General features: G+C 41.3%; 1 protein-coding gene across 2 annotated transcripts in view; it reads left to right on the forward strand.

Moving 5' to 3' along the window:
• PCSK2 (proprotein convertase subtilisin/kexin type 2) overlaps positions 1–25127 on the forward strand; it is a 256020-nt gene that overhangs the window by 196104 nt on the left and 34789 nt on the right. For both annotated transcript variants that reach the window (XM_044291434.1, XM_044291435.1), the window contains 2 exons: positions 14559–14635; positions 21520–21608. In XM_044291434.1, the coding sequence (XP_044147369.1) occupies positions 14559–14635; positions 21520–21608 (166 nt within the window). The remainder of the gene's footprint in view (positions 1–14558; positions 14636–21519; positions 21609–25127) is intronic.

The following is a 25127-nucleotide window of genomic DNA, read 5'->3' on the forward strand; positions in this document are numbered from 1 at the left end:
CTCCAAATCCGGGGTGACAGATTTCCTTTAAATGGAAGAAGTTTGTAACAACCAGGACTTTTCCTAGAGCTGGCTGTCCCACCATAGCATACCCAAAAAGACTGAAGGTGGTAATCACTGCTTCAACTGAGTAAAGGGTCTGTATAGTTATGTCAATTAAATATTTTAGATTTTCCTTTTTAACAAATTAGCAAAGATTTCAAACCTTCAATTAGTCACTTTGTCATTATTGGGTACTGAGTACAGAACGATGGGAAAAATTTTAACTTTTATTTTTTTTTTCATTTTAGCACAAGGCCGCAACATAACAAAATATGAAATAAGTGAAAGGGTCTGAAGACATTCTAAATGCCCTGTAGATAGATACTTTTTCTCAGTTGTGTTGGATAATTGTGTTGTTGAATAGAAATTCAATACAATGCTTATTCTACATATTCTATGTAGAATTCAATGTCATATTCTACAGTATATTTGGCAGATAAAACACAATGATTTCATAAATCAAACATTTCAGCTAATATGTATTGCCCCATTATTTTATTAATTTTGAGTACAGCAGATTTTCCTGGCACTACTTTCTTCTTACATGCAAATTGCTTTTATGAGAGGATTTACAGAAAGCCGGAAGGTGAATTCAGAGAGGTGCATTTTTCACTTTTTTCAATTTAACAAGAAAATTGCATTTCTGGTAAAACTGTGCTTGTCTATCCATTTGCTCGATGCAATATATTTTCTAGAACTGATAATGCTATGGACTTAGGGTTGTGGCGTATAATATGCTTCTGGGCAATGAGTCTTCTGAATAGCAAAGCTGAGTGTCACATTAATCATTATAATGCTTGCTTTACTAGGAACCGAAGTATTGTTTACCGCTAGAATTGAAAATCCCTTTAAATAGGCTATAGATTCCTTTGAATACTTATGTATGTCAACATATAAATAACTGATAACCTGTATGTCTGCATATATACAGTATACAGCACCTAGACATGTTGGGCAATGTGCTGATCATAAGATTTTTCTTTAAGAGGCCCCTCTGGATTTTTTTTATGGTCTATCATGTTAATTGCCAGGGACATCATGTGTCCATTACAAACAACTTTTATTGGTTGGGACTATGACAAGTGGCATATACAGTTCTCATAGGACCCCATAGCAAAACTTATTATGGGTACGTCTGTCCCACCCAGTTTGACAGTACATGTGCCTCAATGAGAAATTTGTTGCTCATTACGAACACCATATTTCTCTTCTCATTGTATTCATGCAAAACAACTGGCATAAATGCATTGATAAGTGTCCTGCTTCCGCTCTGTTACAAAACTGGCTGCATGTAGTCACCACTAGGGGGAACTCTGTGCATATAAAAAGCAATACAATTGAATGAATTATAAACTGTAATAATGTGGTGGCTGCATGAAAATGTAGTGTTTTTATATTGGTAAGAGAAAGAAGAAGCAGTTCAGTGTCATCTCCCCCCCCACTTTCCTCAGGTTCCATAGCAGTCACCTGGTATACCCCACTTAAGGTATACCAATCAGTGTCGGTCGAGCACCAAAGTGCTCGGGTGCTCGGTTGCTCAAGTAGAACACCTCGGGATGCTCGGGTGCTCTACCGAGCTCCCGAGCACAATGGAAGTCAAAGGGAGAACCCGAGCAATAAATCAGGCACCCCCTGCTCTGAAGAGGGGAGGGTGTCTGGTTCATACGAAAAGGTCAGAAATTGATGGAAACACCACTAAAAAGGTTCAGGAACAGCATGGGGAGGCTGTCTGGATGCATCTTGGACTCCCAGGTCGCTGCTGGGAACAATGTTGTCCCAGTAGTACGCCACTTTTACAGCCTGACAATAATACACACCAGACCGAAGATAAAATTGATTTTAGAGGAAAAACTGTTAGGAAACAATCTTTCCTGTATATGTACTTGTGTATAAAGTGCAAGTGCTGCCAAAAATTGCAAGGAAGAGGTACTCCGATATAACCTGTATATCACATAAAGGAGGGCCTCATTCACATTGTGGTACAATTGTTCCGGTAGTGGGACTCCTACAATCATAAAGTCTATGCACTAAGTGAAGGGGCTGCCAAAAATTACAAGGAACTGCCACTCCAATACACCCTTTATTACACATAAAGGAGAACATCATACACACCCTTGAAAAATTAAGATTGATGGCCTGCTGGTGACCTCAAAAACATTAGGAGCAAGGGCTTGCTGCTGAGCAGACCATCTAATAAATTTAGTGGACAAGTGCCTGCTGCTGAGCTGACCATTTAAAACATTTTGTTGGTGAGGGCCTGCTGCCGAGCTGACCATCTAAAAAATGTTGTGGGCGAGGGCCTGCTGCCGAGCTGACCATCTAAAAAAAATTGTGGGCCAGGGCCTGCTGCCGAGCTAACCATCTAAGACATTTTGTGGGTGAGGCCATGCTTCTGAGCTAACCATCTAAAACATTTTATGGACGAGGGCCTGCTACTGAGCTGACCCTCTAAAACATTATGATTGAGGGCTTGCTGGTGACCCTCAAAAACATTATGGGTTAGGGCCTGCTGGTGACCATCTAAAACATTATGGGTGAGGGCCCGCTGCTGAGCTGACCCTCTAAAACATTAGGAGCCAGGGCAGCCTAATAAGCATGTTGATTTGATGGAGGAGGAGGATGAGAAAAGGAAGATTGAACCATATACCCTTTTTCGTGGTGGAAGGGGTGCATGGGAATACAGTGTATTCAATACACCATAAAATTCACATTTAGAGTTCCTTTATTTTCAGCCGCTTTCTTCTGGTGTAGTAGATAAGTCAGGGGCAATTCAGGCCTTGTTCATTTTTATAAGAGTCAACCGGTCAGCATTTTCAGTTGACAGGCAGATGCGCTTATCAGTTATTATGCCCCCCAGCAGCACTAAATACACGCTCTGACAAAACGCTGGCGGCAGGGCAGGCCAGCACCTCCAAGGAGTAGAGCGCCAGCTTGGACACCCAATAGTTGTAAGGCACACAGGGATCACTGAGGACGCTGAAAAGGTCTGCTACATACTCCTTCACCATCTTCCAAAATGTTTACCTCCTTGTGACACTAGGCCACACATCAGGTTAAGGGTGCTGGCAGAGTGTCATGAGACTGTCCCAGGCCTTGGAGAGTGTTGCCCTGCCTCTGTTGAAACTGTTGTGTGTTCCCCTCGTCTTCCCTCCTCGGTTGGCCAAGGAACCAAGTACTCTACAGCCAGCGTTGTCAGCTGGAAATTTTTGGAGCAATTTTTCCACAAGGACCTTCTGGTATTGCACCATTTTGCTTGTCCTCTCCACCACAGGAATAAGTTTCCACCTCTCCCACATGCAAAGCGTCCTCCTTCATTGTGAGCAGCGAGCGTTTCAGTAGACACAGAAGCGGGATGGTTACGCTGATAATAGCATTATCGACACTCACATCTGTGTTGATTCCTAAAAGTTGCATAAAACCTCAAAGAGGTCAGCCATCAATGCCCACTCGTTGCTTGTAAAGAGCGGAAGCTGACTAGAAAGACGATGACCATGTTGCAGCTGGTATTCCACTACTGCCCTCTGCTGCTCACAAAGCCTGGCTAACATGTGCAACATGGAGTTTCAGCGCATGTTCACGTCGCACAACAGTTGGTGAGCTGGCAATTGCAAACGCTGCTGCAGCATTGACAGACTGGTGGACTCTGTCGGTGACTTGCGGAAATGGGCACACACGCGACGCACCTTTACCAGTAGCTCAGGCAAATTGGGGTAGGTTTTGAGAAACCGCTGAACCACTAGGTTGAACACGTGGGCTAGGCATGGTATGTGTGTGAGCTTGCCGAGCTCCAAAGCCGCCACCAAGCTACTTACGGCCATTATCAGACACAACCATGCCTGGTTCTAGGTTCAGTGGCGAGAGCCACAGCTCAGTCTGGTCCCTTATCACCTGCCACAGCTCTGCAGCGGTCTGCTGTTTGTCACCTAAGCAGATCAGTTTAAGCACGGCCTGTTGCCGCTTCCCCACTGCAGTGCTACACTGCTTCCAGCTACTGACTGATGGCTGACTGGTGCTGCAAGATGATAATTCAGAGGTGGAAGTGGAGGAGGAGAAGGGGGGAATTGCAGCCACTAACGTAGGTGGCGGTGGAAACCCTGATGGAAGTATGGGCCTGCAATCCTTGGCATCAATAGCACCTGTGCCATCCCAGGGTACGACTAGCTCCCAGCCTTCACACGTTCACCCAGTGTGCCGTCAGGGGAATGTAGCGTCCCTGGCCACAAGCACTTGACCATTTGTCAGTCGTTAAGTGGACCTTCCCAATAATTGCGTTAGTCAGGGCATGGGTGATGTTACAGGACACATGCTGGTGTAAGGCTGGGACTGCACACCTTGAAAAATGTTGGCAGCTGGGGACAGAGTACTGTGGGACAGCCACTGCCATCAGGCTGCAGAAAGCCTCAGTGTCCACAAGCCGAAATGGCAACATTTCCAGGGCCAGCAATTAGGAAAGGTGCACATTTAGTGCTGTGGTCTGTGTGTGGGTGGCTGAGTAAGAGAAGGCAGTGGTGTCACTTGCAGACACTGGTTGTGGACCCAGGCGTTCGGCCCACCTATTAGGGTGCTTTGATGCCATGTGGCAGATCATGCTGGTGATGGTGAGGTTGCTAGTGTTCACGCCCCTGCTTATTTTGGTACAGCACAGGTCACAAATGACAATTCTTTTATCGTCCGCACTTTCCTCAAAAGAGCACCAGACTACGGAACACCTACCCCTTGGCAAGGGAGATTGCCGCAAGGGGGTGCTCCGGGGAACAGTTGCGGGCCTGTTTGGTGTGGCCCGACTTCTCACATTTCCTACCCCACTGCCTCTTCCAGCCTGTTGCGATGCTGCGGATCCCCCCCCCCCCCTCTGTACTGCTGACCTCGCTCGTCTTGCCTCTTTCCCAGGTTGGGTCAGTGACTTCCTCATCCAGGACATCCTCTTCCACTTCCTCACTCTGGTCATCCTCCTGACTTGTTGACCTAACAACAACCTCAGTTATTGACAACTGTGTCTCATCCTCATCATAAACCTCTTGAGACACTAATTGCAATTGACTTATTGGCAACTGTGTCTCATCATCATAATCCACCTCTTGAAACCCTAATTTCCATTCCCCACCGTCATCTTTTTCTGACTGTAGATGATCCAGAGTTTGGGAATTAGGGCACAAGATCTCCTCATGTCCCTCTTCAAGTGAGCTTGGCGAGAGGCCCAAATTATGGAATGGCGATGAAAATATACGAGTGTGGGATCACTTGTTTGCCAAGACTCTCCATGGTGGGTGGAAGGAGTATCAGGGTGAGGATTCTGTTGACCAGACTCTTGGCTACTAAGACTGGACTTTGTGGAAGACAGGGTGGTGCTTAACCGACTGGAAGCATTATCTGCTGCAATCCAACCGACCACCTGGTCGCACTGGTCTGACTTCGAGAGTGGTGTCCTGCACCGCCCTGCAAACTGGGACATGAAGCTAGGGTATCATAGATGAGTGTGTTTCTTGTGCTCTGGCAGCCGGCATGGTTTCACTTCGCCCTGGCCACAGTATACGCAAACGTTATACAGGGGATGTAGTGCAGGTGATGTAGCTGTCCGCAGCGGACACCGTCTACAGAAAAAGTACACTGGATGTCACTGATATTTTTAGTCTGTGCACACGTTTCACAGGAGATGTAGCGCAGATAATATCGCTGTCACCAGCAGCGAAAAGAATTACACTGAATGTCACTGATATTTCGGATGCGCTAACGTTATACTGGAGATGTAGCACAGGTAATGTCGCTGCCACCAGCAGCAAAAAAATTAGACTGAATGTCACTGATATTTCAGATACACAAACGTTATACAGGAGATGTAGCACAGGTAATGTAATTGTCCGCAGCGGACACCGTCTACAGAAAAAGTACACTGGATGTCGCAGATATTTTTAGGCTGCGCACACGTTAGACAGGAGATGTAGCGCAGATAATGTCCCTGTCTGCAGCGGCCAAACAATTGCAAGCTATTTAGCGCAGGTTGCAATAAAAATATATGTTGGTGCCAGATACAACTATAGTCCTTGAAAGTACATACATATGGGTCCGCGCTAGACTTCAATGGCGAGTGTTTAACAAACAAGAAGTATTCCTGGAGATTTCACGGCTCCACCGATGCATCCCCAGTGTAAGGTCTCGATACCCACCAGCAAAGCGATTTCCTTCAAGAGGAACAAATCATAGTGCAATACCCGAATCTTTTGTTAAAAGTATGATTTATTCTACTCACAATAAAATGACTTGCATGGAGCATGTAAAATAGCCCGACCCGGGCTCAGGATCATTAAGAGTTACCAACCACCTGGTGGTTGTATAACTCTTAATGATCCTGAGCGCATAAGATCAAAGTTCGGGCGGATCAGATTGTGACGCCCCAGACGAAGCAATGGCAAAACCTGGGTCAGGCTATTTTACATTGCTGGTGGGTATCGAGACCTTACACTGGGGATGCATCGGTGGAGCCATGAAATCTCCAGGAATACTTCTTGTTTGTGAAACACTCGCCATTGAAGTCTACCGCGGACCAATATGTATGTACTTTCTTGAATTATATTGGAGAAGGGACTTACTCCAACCTTTTGGGACTGCTGCTCAATCGTTCCTGGTATCACACAGAAATTTTATACTATAGTCCTTAAAAATAATTTTGTGGTCTCTAACAAGTTTTAGCAATTTAGTGCAGGTTGCACAAAAATATATATATTGCTGCTGCACACAATAGTCCTTCAAATTACTTTTGGGTCTATAACAAGTATAAAAACTAAAATATTGCTATTCCAATCCCTACACTATCTCTCCCTTCTGCTCTACAGTTCTCCCTGACTAATACTGAGCCGAACACATGTCATCGGGTGCTATATAGCACTCGATGACGTGTTCCGTCCAGCCAATCACTGTAATGCCAGTAACCAACACTAATACCAATGCTTATAACTAAGTAGTGATCTGCCAAGCAATTTCTTATTTATTACCAATCCGGCTGTTCTCCCATCTGTTACTATGTATTCTGTATATTAAAGTTATCATTCCAAGGTTTCGTTGGCGATGTATATTCTTATTAAGTTATATTGTGGAGGCTGTGCTTGGTTGAGGATACACTATAATCACATTTTCATTCTTTGTCCCCTGAGAGAATAGTTTTCAATAGCTTTTATATTGCCCACAAATTTACTGTGGGTGGATATACAACAAAATGTGTAACAATGGTTTTCAAGGGAAAATGGATGAGTATGGATGATTCATTATTTTATTCAAAATTGAGGGTAACAGAGAAGATTCTAGATTTGGCTTTTGTCAGTCCAACATATAAGCAGCAGAGATAAGAGAAGTTCTTCAAAATTCGAATCTGCTGTTTCTCCGCATTTTACAAAACAGATCACTTTGTCACGAATTACTTTGTCACAAAGCACATTTTTTTGTAAGTACAGGGTGCAATGACAGGGAATGGTGAAATGGACTTCGATCCAAATTTCATGAAAAATTCAATTCACAGCGAAACTGAATTTCCTCATGCTTTGTGGTAACAAATCCGTTTTCCCTGAAATAGCAGTAAACATAAAAAAAAAATCATACTTACAAAAAGGCCGCAGCATCCATCTTGCTTGAGGATCCAGCACAGAATCTCTGACAGCACGTGATGATGTCATCACGTCAGCTGGCGTGGTGACATCATACGTCATGCGCGTAATCTTCAAGCAATATGGCCATGGCTGCCTCTTTGTGCTCAAATGGATGAGGGAAGTATGATTATTTTTTTTTTTCATTTTTACTGCCATTTCAGGGAAAATCAATTTCTCACCACGAAGCACGAGGGAATTCAGCTTACTTTGATATGCAGTTGTCTAATATTCAAGAGAATTATATATAAATCCAATGGATTCAAGCACTGATAGGAATTTCTAGGAGTAATGTGAACTTCAATTATTTAAAGGTAACTTGTCACATTGAAAATATAGTCCAATCTACAGGCAGCATGTGATAGAGCAGCAGGTGCTGAGCCACAGGATAGGCAATAACTAGCTGATCATCGGGTGTCTAACAGCCCACACCCCCAACAATCAGCTGTGCGGCAATAGCTCGTCACAGCAGTGCTGCCAGTAGTTTAATGGTAGATTAAGCTGTCTGCTTCTGGCGCCAGAGCTATAGCCGATCAGCTAGGGATGACCTATCTGGAGGATAGGTCGTTACTTAATAAAAGGTGGACAACCCATTTAAAGCTTTGCTCTTTCTATGTTCAGAAATCCGGTGGGTGGCCCTATCAGTCACTGACAGCCTTCAATCAAAGTATGCGTAGAATTGACAGCCACCTATAAAGGGGTATCCATTCCAGACCACAGACAGATATTATGATGTCTGTCCATATCGCCAAATAAGAAAAGGGATTCTCTTCATGTAACATAAAGCAGCAAATTGCTATACTGAATTTTATAGATTTTCGGGATTTGTCCGGCATTGTAAGCATTGTTGCTACACAACGCTAATAACTAAAATAACTAAACTAAACCTGTATACTGCATCTACAGTAAACTGTAATTATATTTTATATGCTTTTTGAGCAGTACAAGCAAGCAGAAATGTTATAAAGCATTAAACTATAAAATATTGTAAAAATGTTGAGATAAGTGGAGTTTTCCTTTGTGGATATCTTCTTTGGTGCATGTACAGTACGTGTTCTTTGAAGGAATATATCAGAAAAAGAAAGGCACATAATCTAAAATCTTATACCCCAGTGGAATTCTCCTCTCCATTGTGACAAAGCATACAGCACAAACCACACATGATAACCTATACTTTACCTACAATCAAATATTGTGAGGGGAAAAGGAACCATAATGATCTATTTACCAAGTGTTTATGGGATCATAGTCAGATAAGACCTCAATGTAGCCAGAGGCTGATGAGGAAATGGAGCTATCATGTTCTCAGTAATGGAATTTTGCAATAGTTGGACTATCATGGGCATTCATCTCACTTGTGTATTGACTCTCAGATGTTGTAGCTGCTATATACAGGCCACTTCTACCATCCAGCCTGGCCAGAGGATACAATTCCAAACATAATACTTAGAGGAATTGATTTTTTTTCTGTGTGTTGCGCTGATGTTCAAGAGTCCATTCACCTTGGGTTATTCTTTTACTACATCAACATTTTTATTGTTGTTTTATCATTTGTATTGCTTTTATTATTATTATTATTATAGCATAAAACATTCAACTTTATTTTCATTAAATTCTTTCTGGATATATTGCCAAACACTAAAAGACATGAATAATGAATTTATCTTCAGAATATATTGGTATCAAGTTCTAAACCCTCACTTCTGCTAAATGATTTTTAGCACATGAAGGTTGCAAATCCCAAATCTACTCATGCACTTTAGCCATTGGATGACTACCTTTGGACTCCATTATATACAGTACGTGCACATTTTTGCTCGACTGAGTTGCGTGTTTATTTTAATGAGGTGAGAGGAATAAATTGCTGCCAGACCCCACTAGCAGTGACTTATCTCCCACGGGTGCAAGGTGTCCAACATGGTAAAATCCAACTTGGGCTGTGGCACCAAACTGAATCTTAGCTACTGGTAAAGTGTAGTCTAGGTGAAACTCTTGTGAAGAATCAGCAACTGAAAAAATTAATGTTCAACCATTTTTAATGTAGAGATGATGAGTGAATCAAATTTGTTACAAATTTCCCCAAAAATTCTAATTTCAGCAAATCCAAAACTTTTCGGATTTGTCTCATGTGAATCACTCAAAATGGTGGCCCCAATTTTACAGGTCAGAAGACATAGAATAAGGTATCTGCCATTAAAAAGAGATCATTTTTGGACCGTTTTTTAATGAAAAAAATTAATAAAACAGTCCAGTGTGCTAATATTATTACCACCGGCAGCCATCCAATTACCCACAGCTATACATGACATTATTAATACTGTCTATGGGTTAAAAAGATTGAAAGGGGTTGGATACAGTCCTAGGAGACCTCAGAGTGTCACACATGACTTTTCAGGGCAATTGGGGCACTTTAGACTAGGACTCAATTTATTTGACAACCAACTCAACTCGAAATTAATTTTGGGAAGTTTGCTCATCTCTTAGTCTCAATGCAATCACATTTTCCCTGAAAACATTACGTGAATACTGCAATGTATCTGTTCAGTTCTTGATAAATTATGCCAAATTAGTGCTCATGCACTAATTCTATATTTTTGGGGGTTTTCTGAGAATCTAAAAAAGGTGACATGCTCCATCCCATGCCATATAATGGATGTAATCTCTCCTAGAAGCATAATTCCTAGGATAGAATAACCATGCTATGGTACATAAAATGCATACCAGACACGTAGCCTCCATTCATTGCTATATGTATAAGCCCAATAAATGAATCATATGAGTTTTACATTTCAGAAAAAGAAAAACTTCTCTCGAAATCAATGTATACAGACAATAATTATAGTAAACTTAAAACTAAATCCATGCTACAATTACTACAACATAATAGAAGCAAAATATATGATAAACATAAAAACCTGTTTGAGAAATAAAGCGTTATGCAAGATTCCAATTGCATTTAGTCAAAGCAGTGCTTATGCTTTTGCTTTCACCGAATTAATGTTTGCCTCCAACTAATATTCACTCGTGATATTTAGAATCTGGGTCACATAGTTGTAGAGAGATACCATGAATTATTTATGTCTGATATTACTTTACTTTAACTATCTAGATTCATATCCAGGCAGAGTAACCATGGATACATCACTGAGATCCTTGGGGATGCATTCATTTACAGCAATTGTAACTCATGAGAAGATCATGAATCAAATACAAACTGTCTTTCATTTTTTTTTATAACTAAAACTGTTAAATCTGAATAATCCCTAGTTTAAATAACATAGCCTAATACAATGAAGCCTTAAGAAAAAAACTCAAACGATGGCACGTTTTCGTTGAAGAACCGGCACTATTCTCCAGGCATGTTCCATGCAACCTGTGTAGTAATTAATGATTGCATGCAAATGAGTGGTAAGAATTAGCATAGCAATAATTACAGTATACTATAATTTATTTCTCCAATATTCACTGCCACCCCGGGATAATCTTCCCACTTACATTCATTTTACCTTTACATGTGAAGATGGTAGATACAAACTTTTTCACATGTCTTCATGCATGTCCGTGCATTTACAGATGTTTATACCCTTAAATGGGCACTAACTTTTAAAACAACTTCTTCTCAAAGGTCACTTTTCATTTATCCACGCTAAAAATACATCTGAAATCTCTGCCACTGGGGTTTTCCCAGGGGTGCACCTAGCCTTTCTGCTGCTTGAGGCGAAAACTGAAATGGCACCCCTCCCTCCCCAATTTCTTAACCTAACCCCTTCCCTTCAGCTGGCCCTCTCTTGCCCCTACCTAGTGCTGGCGATCGCCTCACCTGGCCTCATTGATGGTGCACCCCTGGGTTTTCCCTTCTAGCAATTTTGCCATCCCCTTACTGTTAATAGGTGATCCCATCCTTAGCAGCATGGACAGACTGAAGGAATTAGTGTATCTTTATTCACTGGCTGGCTCCAAAGCTCTGCTTCTGAGCTCAGTGCAGAGGTCCATTCCCCATCCAGGGCTCAATGCTTGAACATTGCAGAATATTCAGCATCTCAAACAGCTGTTTTCTGTGTATGAGAGTTACATCTTCCCTCCAATACATAGTAAACATGTTTCTTATGCCAGTCATGACAGAATTCATTTATGAAGTGCTTAAGTGCATCTATATGTGTTGGTTTTAGCTTTTTTTTTTTTATTAGTCAGCATCCCTCACTTGACTGACTAGTCCTTAACCCTTTTGTGCTGTAGCCAATAAGTGTCCTTGTATTCTGGATCTTTCCCCTCATAAATTCTCCCTCTCCCCAATAACTGTCTTCCGTGACCTGCAATTATTTTTCCCTCTTTATGCTGTCATGAAAATGTGTATTCTGAGTCCTAGATATGTGTGCTGTGTTCATAAGCTTTTACACACCATGTGTGCTGAGGATAAAGGCAAGGATTAGTATAGGGCTTACTTGGCCTAGAAGTATGGGAAAGGAAGTCTAGACCAGAATAGTACCGGAAGACTGTATTTGGACATGTCCCATTGTCATGGCTTGAATCTCTCTGTGGCAATGGCCACACCCATCTGCCTCCCAGCCAAGCTCTTTTACTAACCCCTGCTTACCTCATTTGCATAGCCAATCAGAGGGGGTTTTACAATTTACAAATTGAAAGAGGTGCTCCAACTGTCAATATAAATATATGTGATGCATTTAATAAAGAATTTAGTCAATTTGAACTCACATACAGCCTGACTGGTGTTAGTTCTGTGAGAATTAAAATGACACGAGCGGTCGTTTTTCAGGCCGGATTATCAACGGCGGAACCAGCAGATATTGTGGTCACATCAGGTAGTGCCGTGAGAGCAGAATAGAGTGAGCAGGGGCTCGTTACACCCATTACTAGAATTGCTAGATGTAGAACCAGCACATTGGCTCAGCCAGTTCTAAAGCTCAGTTACCCTTTAACATCAAATTTTGTCAAGGAGTCCCATTGCTCACTTATGAACTAAATACTATATCACAAAATGCTAGAATGACTCCAAATACAGTAGGCGTCAATGCACTTCAATACTACTGTTTGACTATATATATACCATATTTTTTGCCCCATAAGACGCACCCCCCCCCCCCTAAAATGGGTGCATCTTATGGGGTGAATACAGGGCAAAGAAATATAAAATGTGCAGCACATTGATTATGCTTGGTATATCGCAGGCTGCGCTGCATCAGAACAGCAGCCTGCGATGTACCAGACATACCTGAAGAGGGAGAAACCGGCGAACGCAGCGCATGCTTGCTGATGGGGACTGGCCGCGGCGTGCGCTGGGTGGTAGGGCTGGCTCTACTGTAACTGGTGTAGTGTGATAGAGACCAGCCGACCCTGTCTGGTGGTGGTTGATAGGGACCGGTTGGCAGATTTGCAGTGAGAACTTTGATGGGAGCACAGGAGCAGGCAGATGAGGGGTGGAGAAGGCTTTCCTGCCACACATGTCTGCTTTTCCTCTAAGTCTTCACACTGCCTGTTCCTGTGTGCAAGGCATGAGGGCTGATAAGAGGCTGGGGGCTGATGAGAGGCTGGGGGCTAATAAGAGGCTTGGGGGCTGATGAGAGGCTAGGGGGTTTAGAAGAGGCTAGGGGGCTTATAAGAGGCTAGGGGGCTTAGAAGAGGCTAGGGGCCTGATAAGAGGCTGGGGGCTGATTAAAGGATAGGGGGCTGCTGAGAGGCATGGGGGATGATAAGAGGCTAGGGGGCTGATGATAAGAGGCATGGGGGTTGATGATAAGAGGCATAGGGGCTAATCTGAGGTCTGAATGGGGGTCTAATTTATATTGGGGCTCTTATCTGAGGTCTGATTGGGGGTCGTTCACTTTGGGGTCTGAGCTGAGTTCTTATTAGGGGTCTGATCTGTGGTCTTATTAGGGTTTTATTAACATTGGGGGGTCTGATTGGGGCTGTCAGCTGAGGTCTGATTAATATTAGGGGTCTGACAGCTGGTCTGACTTTAGGTCTAATGAAGAATATTTGTTTCTTATTGTCCTCCTCTAAAACTTAGGTGCGTCTTGTAGACCGGTGCGTCTTATAGGGAGAAAAATATGGTATATATATCTCCAGGCAGAGTTGCTTTCTCAAAGCTGGCTGCCTCCACTCCTGCATTAGTTCTTGCTCTCAGAGACCAGTTCTCCTGCATGTCTTTGCAGAGAAACAATTGTCTACATTGAAATGTTTAAAGGGATACTTCTGTCAGAAAGGATTATTGTTTTAAAACTTAATATTCATAGGAAATATATATTTTTTCTTTTGGCAGTACTATACCAGTGAAAATTTAATATAAAATGCTGATTTTCTGTAGCAGTCAACACAGAGAGATTTCTCTATAGATAGGCAATACATTGGCAGTTTACTGCTGCTGCAAAGGAAATATGTTATCTGCAAGATAATCATTATTAATAGTAGATGTAGAACTGAGATGACAGTATGACAGCTCTGTTGTTCTCTTGATAGGCTTAGATAGTCCACAGAACAGCATTGCACTGATTAGTATAATAGGTGATGCTCTTTCATTTACGCCCTTCCTTTTCTGGTCATAGTGAATGGTTTGGCTGAGAAATTCAAGCGAGGATAAGTCTTTAATGGGCTATTTTCTTCCCTTTGGAAATAAATCTAGAGGCTAGAGATTTGCATCAAATCAGATTTAGTCATATATTGAAGTGGGTTTTCAGACATTCTTTCATTGCTTCTGAAAGTAATCCTGGAGGTTATGATATAATATTATAAATCTTTTATAAACTTTTACCAGGATCACTGATATTGTGTGCTCATAATGGATTTAGTTGTTTTCCATCTCTGACTTTGTTTTTATAGTTTTGTTGTTGGAATACAAATGTAGATTTTCTGTCATTGTTGTTTCAGAACGCAGAGGCAAGCTACGACTTCAGCAGCAATGATCCTTACCCCTATCCTCGTTATACTGATGACTGGTTTAACAGGTAATGTGGTAGCATTTTTCATAAGAATAGTCTTAAACATAATTTACAAAAACAGTACTTACAAAAATGATTTAACTTAGGCCTGATGCCCACATCCTCATGCATTTCAGATCATAATACAGACCACCCCACTAAACTCAGACCTCAGATCAGACCCCAGACCAGACTCAAAATGCTCAGACTCTAGACTGCTAAATTACAACTCCAGAGCAGATAAAGAAAATGACTTAGACCCTTCTCTCTCTTAGGGTCCTCTTTACCTCTGGGTGCCTCTGCACAAGGGTCTTAGTGCCGATAGCATCAAGACACTGCAGGTGCAACAGGATGGCATAAACACAGTAAAGCAGCCTAGAAGGGTGTAGGAGAGAGGAAGATAAGAATTATCAGAATTATCTATTGTATTATTGCAATAGAAACTGGTGAATTAAAAAATTATTTCACTCATTGGGGGACGTTTACCCCATTACCTCCCCAGATCCTGTCCTACAAAGAGAGCAGTAATGGTGATGTCATAGTCTGGGAATAATGCTAATGAGTTAATAAAAATGGCTAAAATCATCAGAAGTCTTCTGCCATTGCAAAGGACTCCATTGAGAGCCATGTTCAGTTCACTGTTTACCAGGCACACCACCATACATTTGGTTGTGGCTACATCTAGCACTGTAGCTCAGACCCTGTCAAGTAATGAGATTAAGTTAGTACCAGTGCTATAACCATTATGAAACAGGGCTATGTAGAGCAATATGCCTGGTAAAAAAACAAATGGGAAGTGACGCTCAATGGAGCACTGTGGCCTCTTCACTTGGCTGAACATCAAGTATCCCAGAAGTCAGACCACCCACTGATCACATATTGAAAATCTGTTCTAAGGATAGGAGATCATTTTTATAATCCTGAAAATTTCCTTAAAATCATATGATTTTTCTCCTCCTTTCCTCTGACAAGGGCTCCTAAAAAAACTACTAAATCTTTACGATCTTTACACCTTGTAATGCTCATGTGACCAGCCTATCCTAAAGTCCTAACTTAGTTGCAGAAAGTCACAGAAATAAGATAATAATGCACTTAGTAAAGTAGATGCAAGCATTATATATGGACAAAGTCCTCACTCTGATATGATAAAATCTGAGACACTTAGCCAATATATTTTGATCAAAAGACATCTGTGCCCGCCTACCAAGTGCCAAGGTGGTCTCAGGTCAGGCGGGTCCTACGCTAAACCTACCTAAGCCATTGGGATTCTATGTTCAGGAGCGCAGACCCTGCACATATGGTGTGCTGCTCCTAGTCACCTCCATGTGCATCAAGCAACCAATGGGAGAAGGAGCAAGCACAGCCATATGTACCACCTAATCAAGGCAGTCTATGAGATAGGAAGGTGCAAAGTGCAGAGGAATGCTACTCCCAAGGTAAAATAGGAGCGCATTCACACTTGAAGGTGCCACTCCCTCAAGCATATACTACATAAACAGAAAAAAATTGCAGAAAAAACAACGATAAAAACATCCTGCACGGTATGATATATAAATGTGCAGATGTCCCTGGCCATATTATTGCAGAAAGTCACAGAAATAAGATAATAATGCACTTAGTAAAGTAGATGCAAGCATTATATATGGACAAAGTCCTACTTTCCTAAGTGCATTATTATCCTTTTTCTGTGACTTTCTTCAATAATATGGCCAGGGACATCCGCACATTTATATATCATACCGTGCAGGATGTTTTTTTCTTAGTTTTTTTTCTGTGATTTTTTTGCCTAACTTAGTTGCCTAACAAAATACATAATAGGCTACCATGTAAAGAATGCTAGATGTGGATGATAGCCTGTGTGTTCATGACCATTTGACTGACTGGTCCCAGATATTTCAATTGGTGGTTATAAATGCAGCTTCACAAAGAATCATAAAGTTGGGAAACAAGGTGGAGGACAAGCTGTGTACCAGAAATCTGTGCTTAATTTGCGTCCCTTTTATCTTCATACACTTTACTGAAAAACCATTCTCTGTATAACCTCAGAATACGGTATCTACCCTTCAACTAGAACACCCTAGAACATGATCTTTTGTTCTGGTATTACTGTTTCCATGACAAAATAATTAATAAAATCTGTCTTATCAACTATGTATTGAATTGAACTAGCAAAGCACAAAGGCAAAGCAGAGCCAAAAAGACAAGAAAAAACAAGGATAACGCATTAAGCAAAATGTGTCCAGAACAAGAGGGGGTCTTAAAATATACCCTACTAGTGACCTTTATTGACCACATTGTGTTATATTCTATTTATTCTCCAATTTGAAAGAATTATTAGATGCTGCTCGCTGACAAATTAAAGGGCATCTATCAGCAGACTTGTACCTATGACACTGGCTGACCTGTTACATTTGCACTTGGCAGCTGAAGGCTTCTGTGTTGGTTCCATATTCAGATGTGTCCACATTGCTGAGAAAAATGACATGTTTATATATGTAAATGATCCTCCAGGACAAGTAGGGACAAATAGGGACAAATAGGGCTGTTGCTGTTACCCCTAGAAGCTCAGCTATTTCTGCAACTGCCACACCCTCTGCACATCGATTGACTTTATGAGAAGTCATGACCAGGTTTGAAGATGTTAACACTACCTGGCCCTGTCAATCAAAGTAGAGAGGGGTCACTTATGTTGCTCATATAGGCTCATTTGAATACAGTAAAACTTCATATTTCTCAGCAATCTGGGCACATATAAACATGGGGCCAACACAGATGCTTTCAGATGCCAAGCCCACTAGTGATGAGTGGCAGGGGCAATATTCAAATTTGCAATATTTTGCGAATATTTGGGCAAATATTTGTCATAAATTTGTGAATTTGAGAATTCACCATTATTTTCTTGATTGTGAAAATCGTCAATGTAATATGCACGTATTGCGTGTGCAATACAACTGTGGGTCTCTTTTGCTACATTTTTCAAGCTGCTAGAAGTTTCCTGAGACTGGAGAAAATGGTTGGCATGGCAGAACATTACAATAGCTGTATATGCAGATAGAGTGCTCCAATATATTCTCGATTGAGCAAATACGCGCAACTTCACATTTTAGCAGGTCTGACTACATATTACTGATTGGTGCATTAAGTATTGTTGTGAACTATCTAACTAACAAACTAACTATCTAATGTAATTAAACATTAAAGCACAGAGCACAGCAATGACACTGCTCACTCTCGCTCAGAACTCCATAAAACTGTAGAAAATGGCTGCTGGGGAGGTTCTTATATAGTAAGGGGTAGGCAACTTTCCTATTGGTTGCTAGGGATGTTGCTAAGCCCAGACAAAGACATTGCAGCCTTCTCATTGGCCCAAAAGCAATAAGCAGGGAGGGATCATGGGTTCAAATGAAAAAAAAATCTAGAATATTCGTGAATACGAATATATAGCACTATATTTCAAATGTTTGCGAATTCTGGAAGTGGCGATATTCGCGATTAAAATTTGCGATTTGAATATTCGCGCCCAACACTAAAGCCAACATGCTACAGGTCATCCAGTTACATAGGTACAAATCTGCTGACAGATGCCCTTTAAGTTACTATAATTACAGGCTTTGCATCCATTTGTCCATTTTCCTCTCAGTTGCAGCCATCCCTATTTGGTAAACCTTAAAGGAGTTGTCAGGTTTGGAAAATTTTGATTTTTAATCTAAAAATCTAAGGGTTGGCTGTTTTAACTTTATTTTAACCAGTGTGTAGGAAAAGGGACTGTATGTTCATTACTGGCATATCCCAATTAAATGTTCTGCTGTAATAATTCACAGTACTTTGTAATGTTCTAAATTCATGGCAGACAAAGCATTCTCTTTGACTACACGGAGTTCCCATCCAGAAATAATCACTGATGGAGGTTCACGTGACCAGATCCATCAATCACCCGTCTCACACTGCACACATGCTAGTTTTCCATCAACGGAGGTTGCAAATAGGGTCTGCAGTAAACAGACAATGGATGGAACTCTGTAATTCCAGCGCTGACTTCCGAACAGCTAATGGGTGGAGGGTGTTGGACCCCTGCAAATCAGATATTGATGTTCGATCCCAAGATAAGCCCTCAATATAAAAGGTCCGGCCTTTGAAAGCGAGGCGTGTGGGATAAAAGGGATGACTCACGGCTAGCAGCGATACACCCCAATGACTTCACCAATTAAGATTTGATGACGTCAGGTACATTTTTAAAGTCAATATTTCACAAAGACACCATAATTGTGAGCTTCAACAAAACCAGCTTCAGAACGAACGTAGCTTGAATAGTGGGGACATGTAAATACAGTAGTTCGATAGACCTGGTCTGATGCCATATTCCCTTTAAAAGGCACAGTCTCAACATATTTAGGAGGGTGTCCCTTCACACTTTACAATGTCACCATTGCAAGTGATTGGCTGCCGCAGTCTGTTGTCAAGGGTCCACAGCACCAGCGGCCTGGTTATAGTGCATAATGTAAAAAAACTAATATACAGTACGACCATTTTACTTTTACCTGTTTGGAGCATGTTGAGGTTATTTCTAGAGATTGGAAACCTTATTTCAATGATTAGTGATCACATTGGTCACTGGCTGCCTTAAACTTTACTAGAATTTGGCTTTTCTGCGTCCTTCAAAGCTTGAAATATCCAAAACAACACAAAGACACACAGTCATCATATCTCCTGGCTTCTGACAGATCGTCAGTGTGTAAATAATGGATTTGAACTAAAGGCCAGTGAATCGATGGTATTGAGATTTAGCATGTTAAATTGTGTGCAAAATGTCCCGTTTACGAGGCCTGTTTATTGCAGGGTATGTAAAGGATTATTCTCATTATCATAATTTAACAAAACCAATGAGGCGTGTCATGTTCCAGTTTCTATGTAAAGGTGGCTTATTCAAGCGTTAATTACTTCGACCCTGAATTGACATATAGGTAATAAAATTAAAGGTTAATATTTTGTGCCTTTCTAGTACTCCACAGCAGTTAATAAATTATCACGGTTATTGTAGTCATTCTTACATTTAACAATTATGCAAAATAAAAAAATATTAAATATTAAATATTTTTATTGAAATGTTTTAATTATTTAGAGGGCAATGTGACCATTTATTTTGGGCTTTAATTCTACATTATATATTATATAAAATTATTCATAACATTTTAAGCCTATTAAAGGGGTTGTCTGTGTTCAGAGCTGAACCTGGACATATCCCCTTCTTCACCCAGGCAGGCCCCTCTGAGTGGAATCTCCAATGCTATCCCTTGCCCTGTGCTGTATCGCGCAGGGCAAGGGCTGTTTCGTTAATATTTTTAAACTACTAGTCGGAGGCTGCCACCTAGCAGTGTTTCTGGGTTGTGTCACCGGCACTAATGGTCAGGCTTTAGCGCTGCCCTAGGCTAGCTTCCACCTAACTTTCCCGTACAGGTACGTCACCAGATCTGCTGAAAAAGCCCTTGAAAATGCATGAAATACTCCGATGCTCCCCTCAGAGGGGCTGCATAGGTGAAGAAGGGTTAGGTCCGGGTTCAGCTCTTTAATTATCCAAAAGTATACACTTTACAGGGTTTGTCTGCTGTATACTGCTGCTAAGACACTCAGTGATTAGTGGGGGAACCTGACATCAAGTGTTCAATTCCTCTGCTGCGCGACCACAGGGGAAGTATGTAGGGCATTGCACAGTTCACATTAAAATTAACGGGCTATTGTTTTAATATACAGCCTTGCTGGGTCCTCCTCACTAAGAGGTTATCTCTGTATCTGCTCCCTACCTTGGCTAATTTAAGAGGGTTCTGGTTAAAGGGAATCTCAAGTGGTACTAAAGGGTTGTGCTACAAAAATATTCTACATTTTTCCAACCAGCACCTGGATTTGAATGCTTTTGTAATTGCATGTAATCAAAGGATAAGTATAGCCACTGAACTATTCAGTGAAATGCATCTGTATAGCACCACCTGCTGTTTGTTCCTTTTCTTATTTTTGGTCCATCTCACTGAGGTGGTCGCACATGCTCAGTTTAAATCTTGTCAACAGCCATATCTTCTGTTAGAAGCTGTGGCTGTTACAGGGAAAGAGTTACAGCAGAAAGGACAATCCCCCTGAGCTGCCAGTCTGAAATATATCTAGGAGAACAATTAGAGCAATGAAAGTGGAGATCTTGGGATCCGTGTGAGATACAGGACTGGTTCCAGCTTTGTTAGAAACAGATTGTCATGTACTATATGAAGCCTAATTTTCATTTTTTACATCAATCATGGAATAACCCCTTTATGTGCAGTACTACATAAATAGTACTGCCGCCAATGATTCCAGATCTGATATTAGTATCTCTATACTCACCCCTGTTCATCTGATGTGTGGCCATGTAATGCATTGATGGGACTTCTCCTGCAGTATATTATGTGCATGTACTCTTAATGAATTCCAGGGCTGCTTTGCAGGGAGAAAGTGGGCAAAAGGGTTATTATCAGAACACAAATTACTGATCTGGAGTCATAGGCAACAGTATTATTCATGTATTACTGTACTTAATAAGGCTTGTTGAAGGTGTCAGATTCTCTTTAATAATTCACACAGTTTCTATAACCTTTACTTAATATTTCACAACTTGCACTGCCATGTCTAGACTCTGATTACTCCATTTTAATTTAAGCACAATTATCTTGATGGAAAAAAAAGGTTGCGGTATTGTGACTGCACGTCATACCGTCTTATAACAAAAGAATGTCTTTTGGAATGGATAAAAAAATAATATTTCATTAATTTCCAATCTCTATATTATGTTATCCTATGTAATTGTGAGACCAATTAAGTGGTGCAACAAATTATTCTGTATTACTCAAGCATGTAACTACATTTCGTGTTTACGCAATTTTTTATCATAGCCATGGAACGCGATGTGCGGGAGAAGTGTCTGCTGCTGCAAACAACAATATTTGTGGGGTGGGAGTTGCCTATAGTTCAAAAGTTGCAGGTATAGTATAGTATATTTTATTATTTTCTTTTTACGTTTTTTATTTCTTATTTTTGAATTTTCCCACTAAATTGTTGTACAATCGTACTTATTTAGTTTATTCTAGTTTATACCGCCACCTACTGCACATAAAAGGTATACAGTATATAAAGGAGAAAGTGTATGACTTGCACGGTTTATTTTAGTAGTGCCATCAAGTGGTAAATTCAAACAGCAAATGCATCTTCGGTACAGCATTTTATGCTATATTTTTCTGGTTTGTTTATCTTTCCAGATGCTAAGGGATCATTGACATGACAGTGAAAAACGACTGCGTAACAGTCATTTTTTTTAAACAACCATTTTCAGAGCCATTGCTGTCTCTGGGGCTATGTATGTTTTTTGAATGAACAGAAGTCTAACGGCCGTTAAAAAGCGGATGATAAGCGGAAGTTAAAACGGATAGAGGGCCAGGAAATGGATGCACACACAGATGCAAAATGGGCATGAAAAACTGGCAGTTTATCATTTTCTGATGGTCATTTTTTTACGTGTGTGAATGTACCCTAAGGTTTACATAAAGAGGTGGTTAGTGTAGTCATGGGCTTTGTACATGTGTATAGGGAAAGGTGGGATCTAGTGAGTAGACCCCTATCCATTCATTGAGCTTCAGCCACAGGGATGCCCTTTATGGTCTTTCCTTAAAAAGTATGAAGTCATTGCATATGATTAGATTGTATAAATCCTGAAATGCTAGATGTAAATGCAAGGAGCCATGGCACAATAAGGCTTCATTTACCTAGGAAAATTTCCTTACACTAACAAGTGCTGATTGGCATTAAAGCAGGGGCGTAGCTATAGGGGGTGCAAAGATAGCAGTCACTATCAGGCTCAGGAGCCTGAGGGGCCCCAAAGACCCTTGTGCCACATAGAAGACACCACCAGTATTATAGAAAGTGCATGCTGGTCAAGTGACACCTCTGGCTGGAGGGAAGGGGTTAGGTCAAAAATTTGACATGGGGAAGGGCATTGTTTCAATTTTTGCCTCAAGCAGCACGAAGGTTAAGCACTTCCCTGCCCCTGGCCACAAAGCACTGAGGGAAGGGGGCCCAAGTTGAACTCTTGCACCAGGGCCCATGAGCCTTTAGCCATGCCCCTGAATTAAAGCAAGTTATTTGATGTATGTTTGGCTCCATTTACATAGAGTAATCATTGTGACTATATGTGACTATTACCGATCATTGTAGGCAGCACATCCCCATTTACACGGGGCAATGTCCTATTGACAAATGCTTATTTTAATGACCTCATTAAAGATACAATCAGCTAACAAATGAGCGTTTACTCATTCGTCGGCTGATTGTCAGACTTGTTGATAAGGGGACATGTTCGGGAACTAATGTTTGTATGAAAGTCCATTCAATCGATCATTATCCCATGTTAAAGAGCCTTATTGCTGTGATGTATGATAGTCTTAGAATTATACACTGTTCTACAATTCAAAAGGGTGTTCCATGTATTTTTATTTTTTAATGGGCCACAAAGAATTGAAAAATAAAAAAAATAATCATGCTCCCCCTCACCCATTTCCCTTCACCGCCATGCTGATGCTGGTCCCATCTTCCCTGCTCTTCGCTTCCTAGCTCAATGCTCCCAAATTGCCAGGAAAGGCCCACACAGCTAATAACTGGTCGTAGCAATGACCTACCTCATCTAGTGATCGGCTGAGTGGGCCTTTCCAGCATGTCATGCCAGAACCAGTAAGTGGAGTACAGTGGAGACCAGATCAGTATCTGAATGGTAGCGGCAGGGAATGATTTGAGAATAAGTATGGTTTGTTTTTTGTTCTTAATAAGTATAGTCTATTTTGTTTTGTTTTTCTTTGAGGCCCATTTAAAAAATATATACAGTACAGACCAAAAGTTTGGACACACCTTCTCATTCAAAGAGTTTTCTTTATTTTCATGACTATGAAAATTGTAGATTCACACTGAAGGCATCAATATGTCATATTCTAGGCTCTTTAAAGTAACCACCTTTTGCTTTGATTACTGCTTTGCACACTCTTGGCATTCTCTCGATGAGCTTCAAGAGGTAGTCACCTGAATTGGTTTTCACTTCACATGTGTGCCCTGTCAGGTTTAATAAGTGGGATTTCTTGCCTTATAAATGGGGTTGGGACCATCAGTTGCGTTGTGGAGAAGTCAGGTGGATACACAGCTGATAGTCCTACTGAATAGACTGTTAGAATTTGTATTATGGCAAGAAAAAAGCAGCTAAGTAAAGAAAAACGAGTGGCCATCATTACTTTAAGAAATAAAGGTCAGTCCGAAAAATTGGGAAAACTTTGAAAGTGTCCCCAAGTGCAATCACAAAAACCATCAAGAGCTACAAAGAAACTGGCTCACAGGCGGACCGCCCCAGGAAAGGAAGACCAACAGTCACCTCTGCTGCGGAGGATAAGATCATCCGAGTCACCAGCCTCAGAAATCGCAGGTTAACAGCAGCTCAGATCAGAGACCAGGTCAATGCCACACAGAGTTCTAGCAGCAGACAAATCTCTAGAACAACTGTTAAGAGGAGACTGTGTGAATCAGGCCTTCATGGTAGAATAACTGCTAGGAAACCACTGCTAAGGACAGGCAACAAGCAGAAGAGACTTGTTTGGGCTAAAGAACACAAGGAATGGACATTAGACCAGTGGAAATCTGTGCTTTAGTCTGATGAGTCCAAATTTGAGATCTTTGGTTCCAACCACCGTGTCTTTGTGCGATGCAGAAAAGGTGAACGGATGGACTCTACATGCCTGGTTCCTACCGTGAAGCATAGAGGAGGAGGTGTGATGGTGTGGGGGTGCTTTGCTAGTGACACTGTTGGGGATTTATTCAAAATTGAAAGCATACTGAACCAGCATTGCTACAACAGCATCTTGCTTCGGCATGCTATTCTATCCGGTTTGCGTTTAGTTGGACCATCATTTATTTTTCAACAGGACAATGACCCCAAACACACCTCCAGGCTGTGTAAGGGCTATTTGACCATGAAGGAGAGTGATGGGGTGCTGCGCCAGATGACCTGGCCTCCACAGTCACCGGACCTGAACCCAATTGAGATGGTTTGGGGTTAGCTGGACCGCAGAGTGAAGGCAAAAGGGCCAACAAGTGCTAAGCATCTCTGGGAACTCCTTCAAGACTGTTGGAAGACCATTTCAGGTGACTACCTCTTGAAGCTCATCAAGAGAATGCCAAGAGTGTGCAAAGCAGTAATCAAAGCAAAAGGTGGCTACTTTGAAGAACCTAGAATATGACATCTTTTCAGTTGTTTCACACTTTTTTGTTATGTATATAATTCCACATGTGTTAATTCATAGTTTTGATGCCTTCAGTGCGAATCTACAATTTTCATAGTCATGAAAATAAAGAAAACTCTTTGAATGAGAAGGTGTGTCCAAACCTTTGGTATGTACTGTATATATTTTGTGGAAAGCCCTTTTAAGTTGAATTTTGCAGTAAGAAATGAGTCAACAGGTACAGGAGCTAT

The sequence above is a fragment of the Bufo gargarizans genome, chromosome 4, assembly GCF_014858855.1.
Source record: "Bufo gargarizans isolate SCDJY-AF-19 chromosome 4, ASM1485885v1, whole genome shotgun sequence".
Lineage (NCBI taxonomy): Eukaryota > Metazoa > Chordata > Amphibia > Anura > Bufonidae > Bufo > Bufo gargarizans.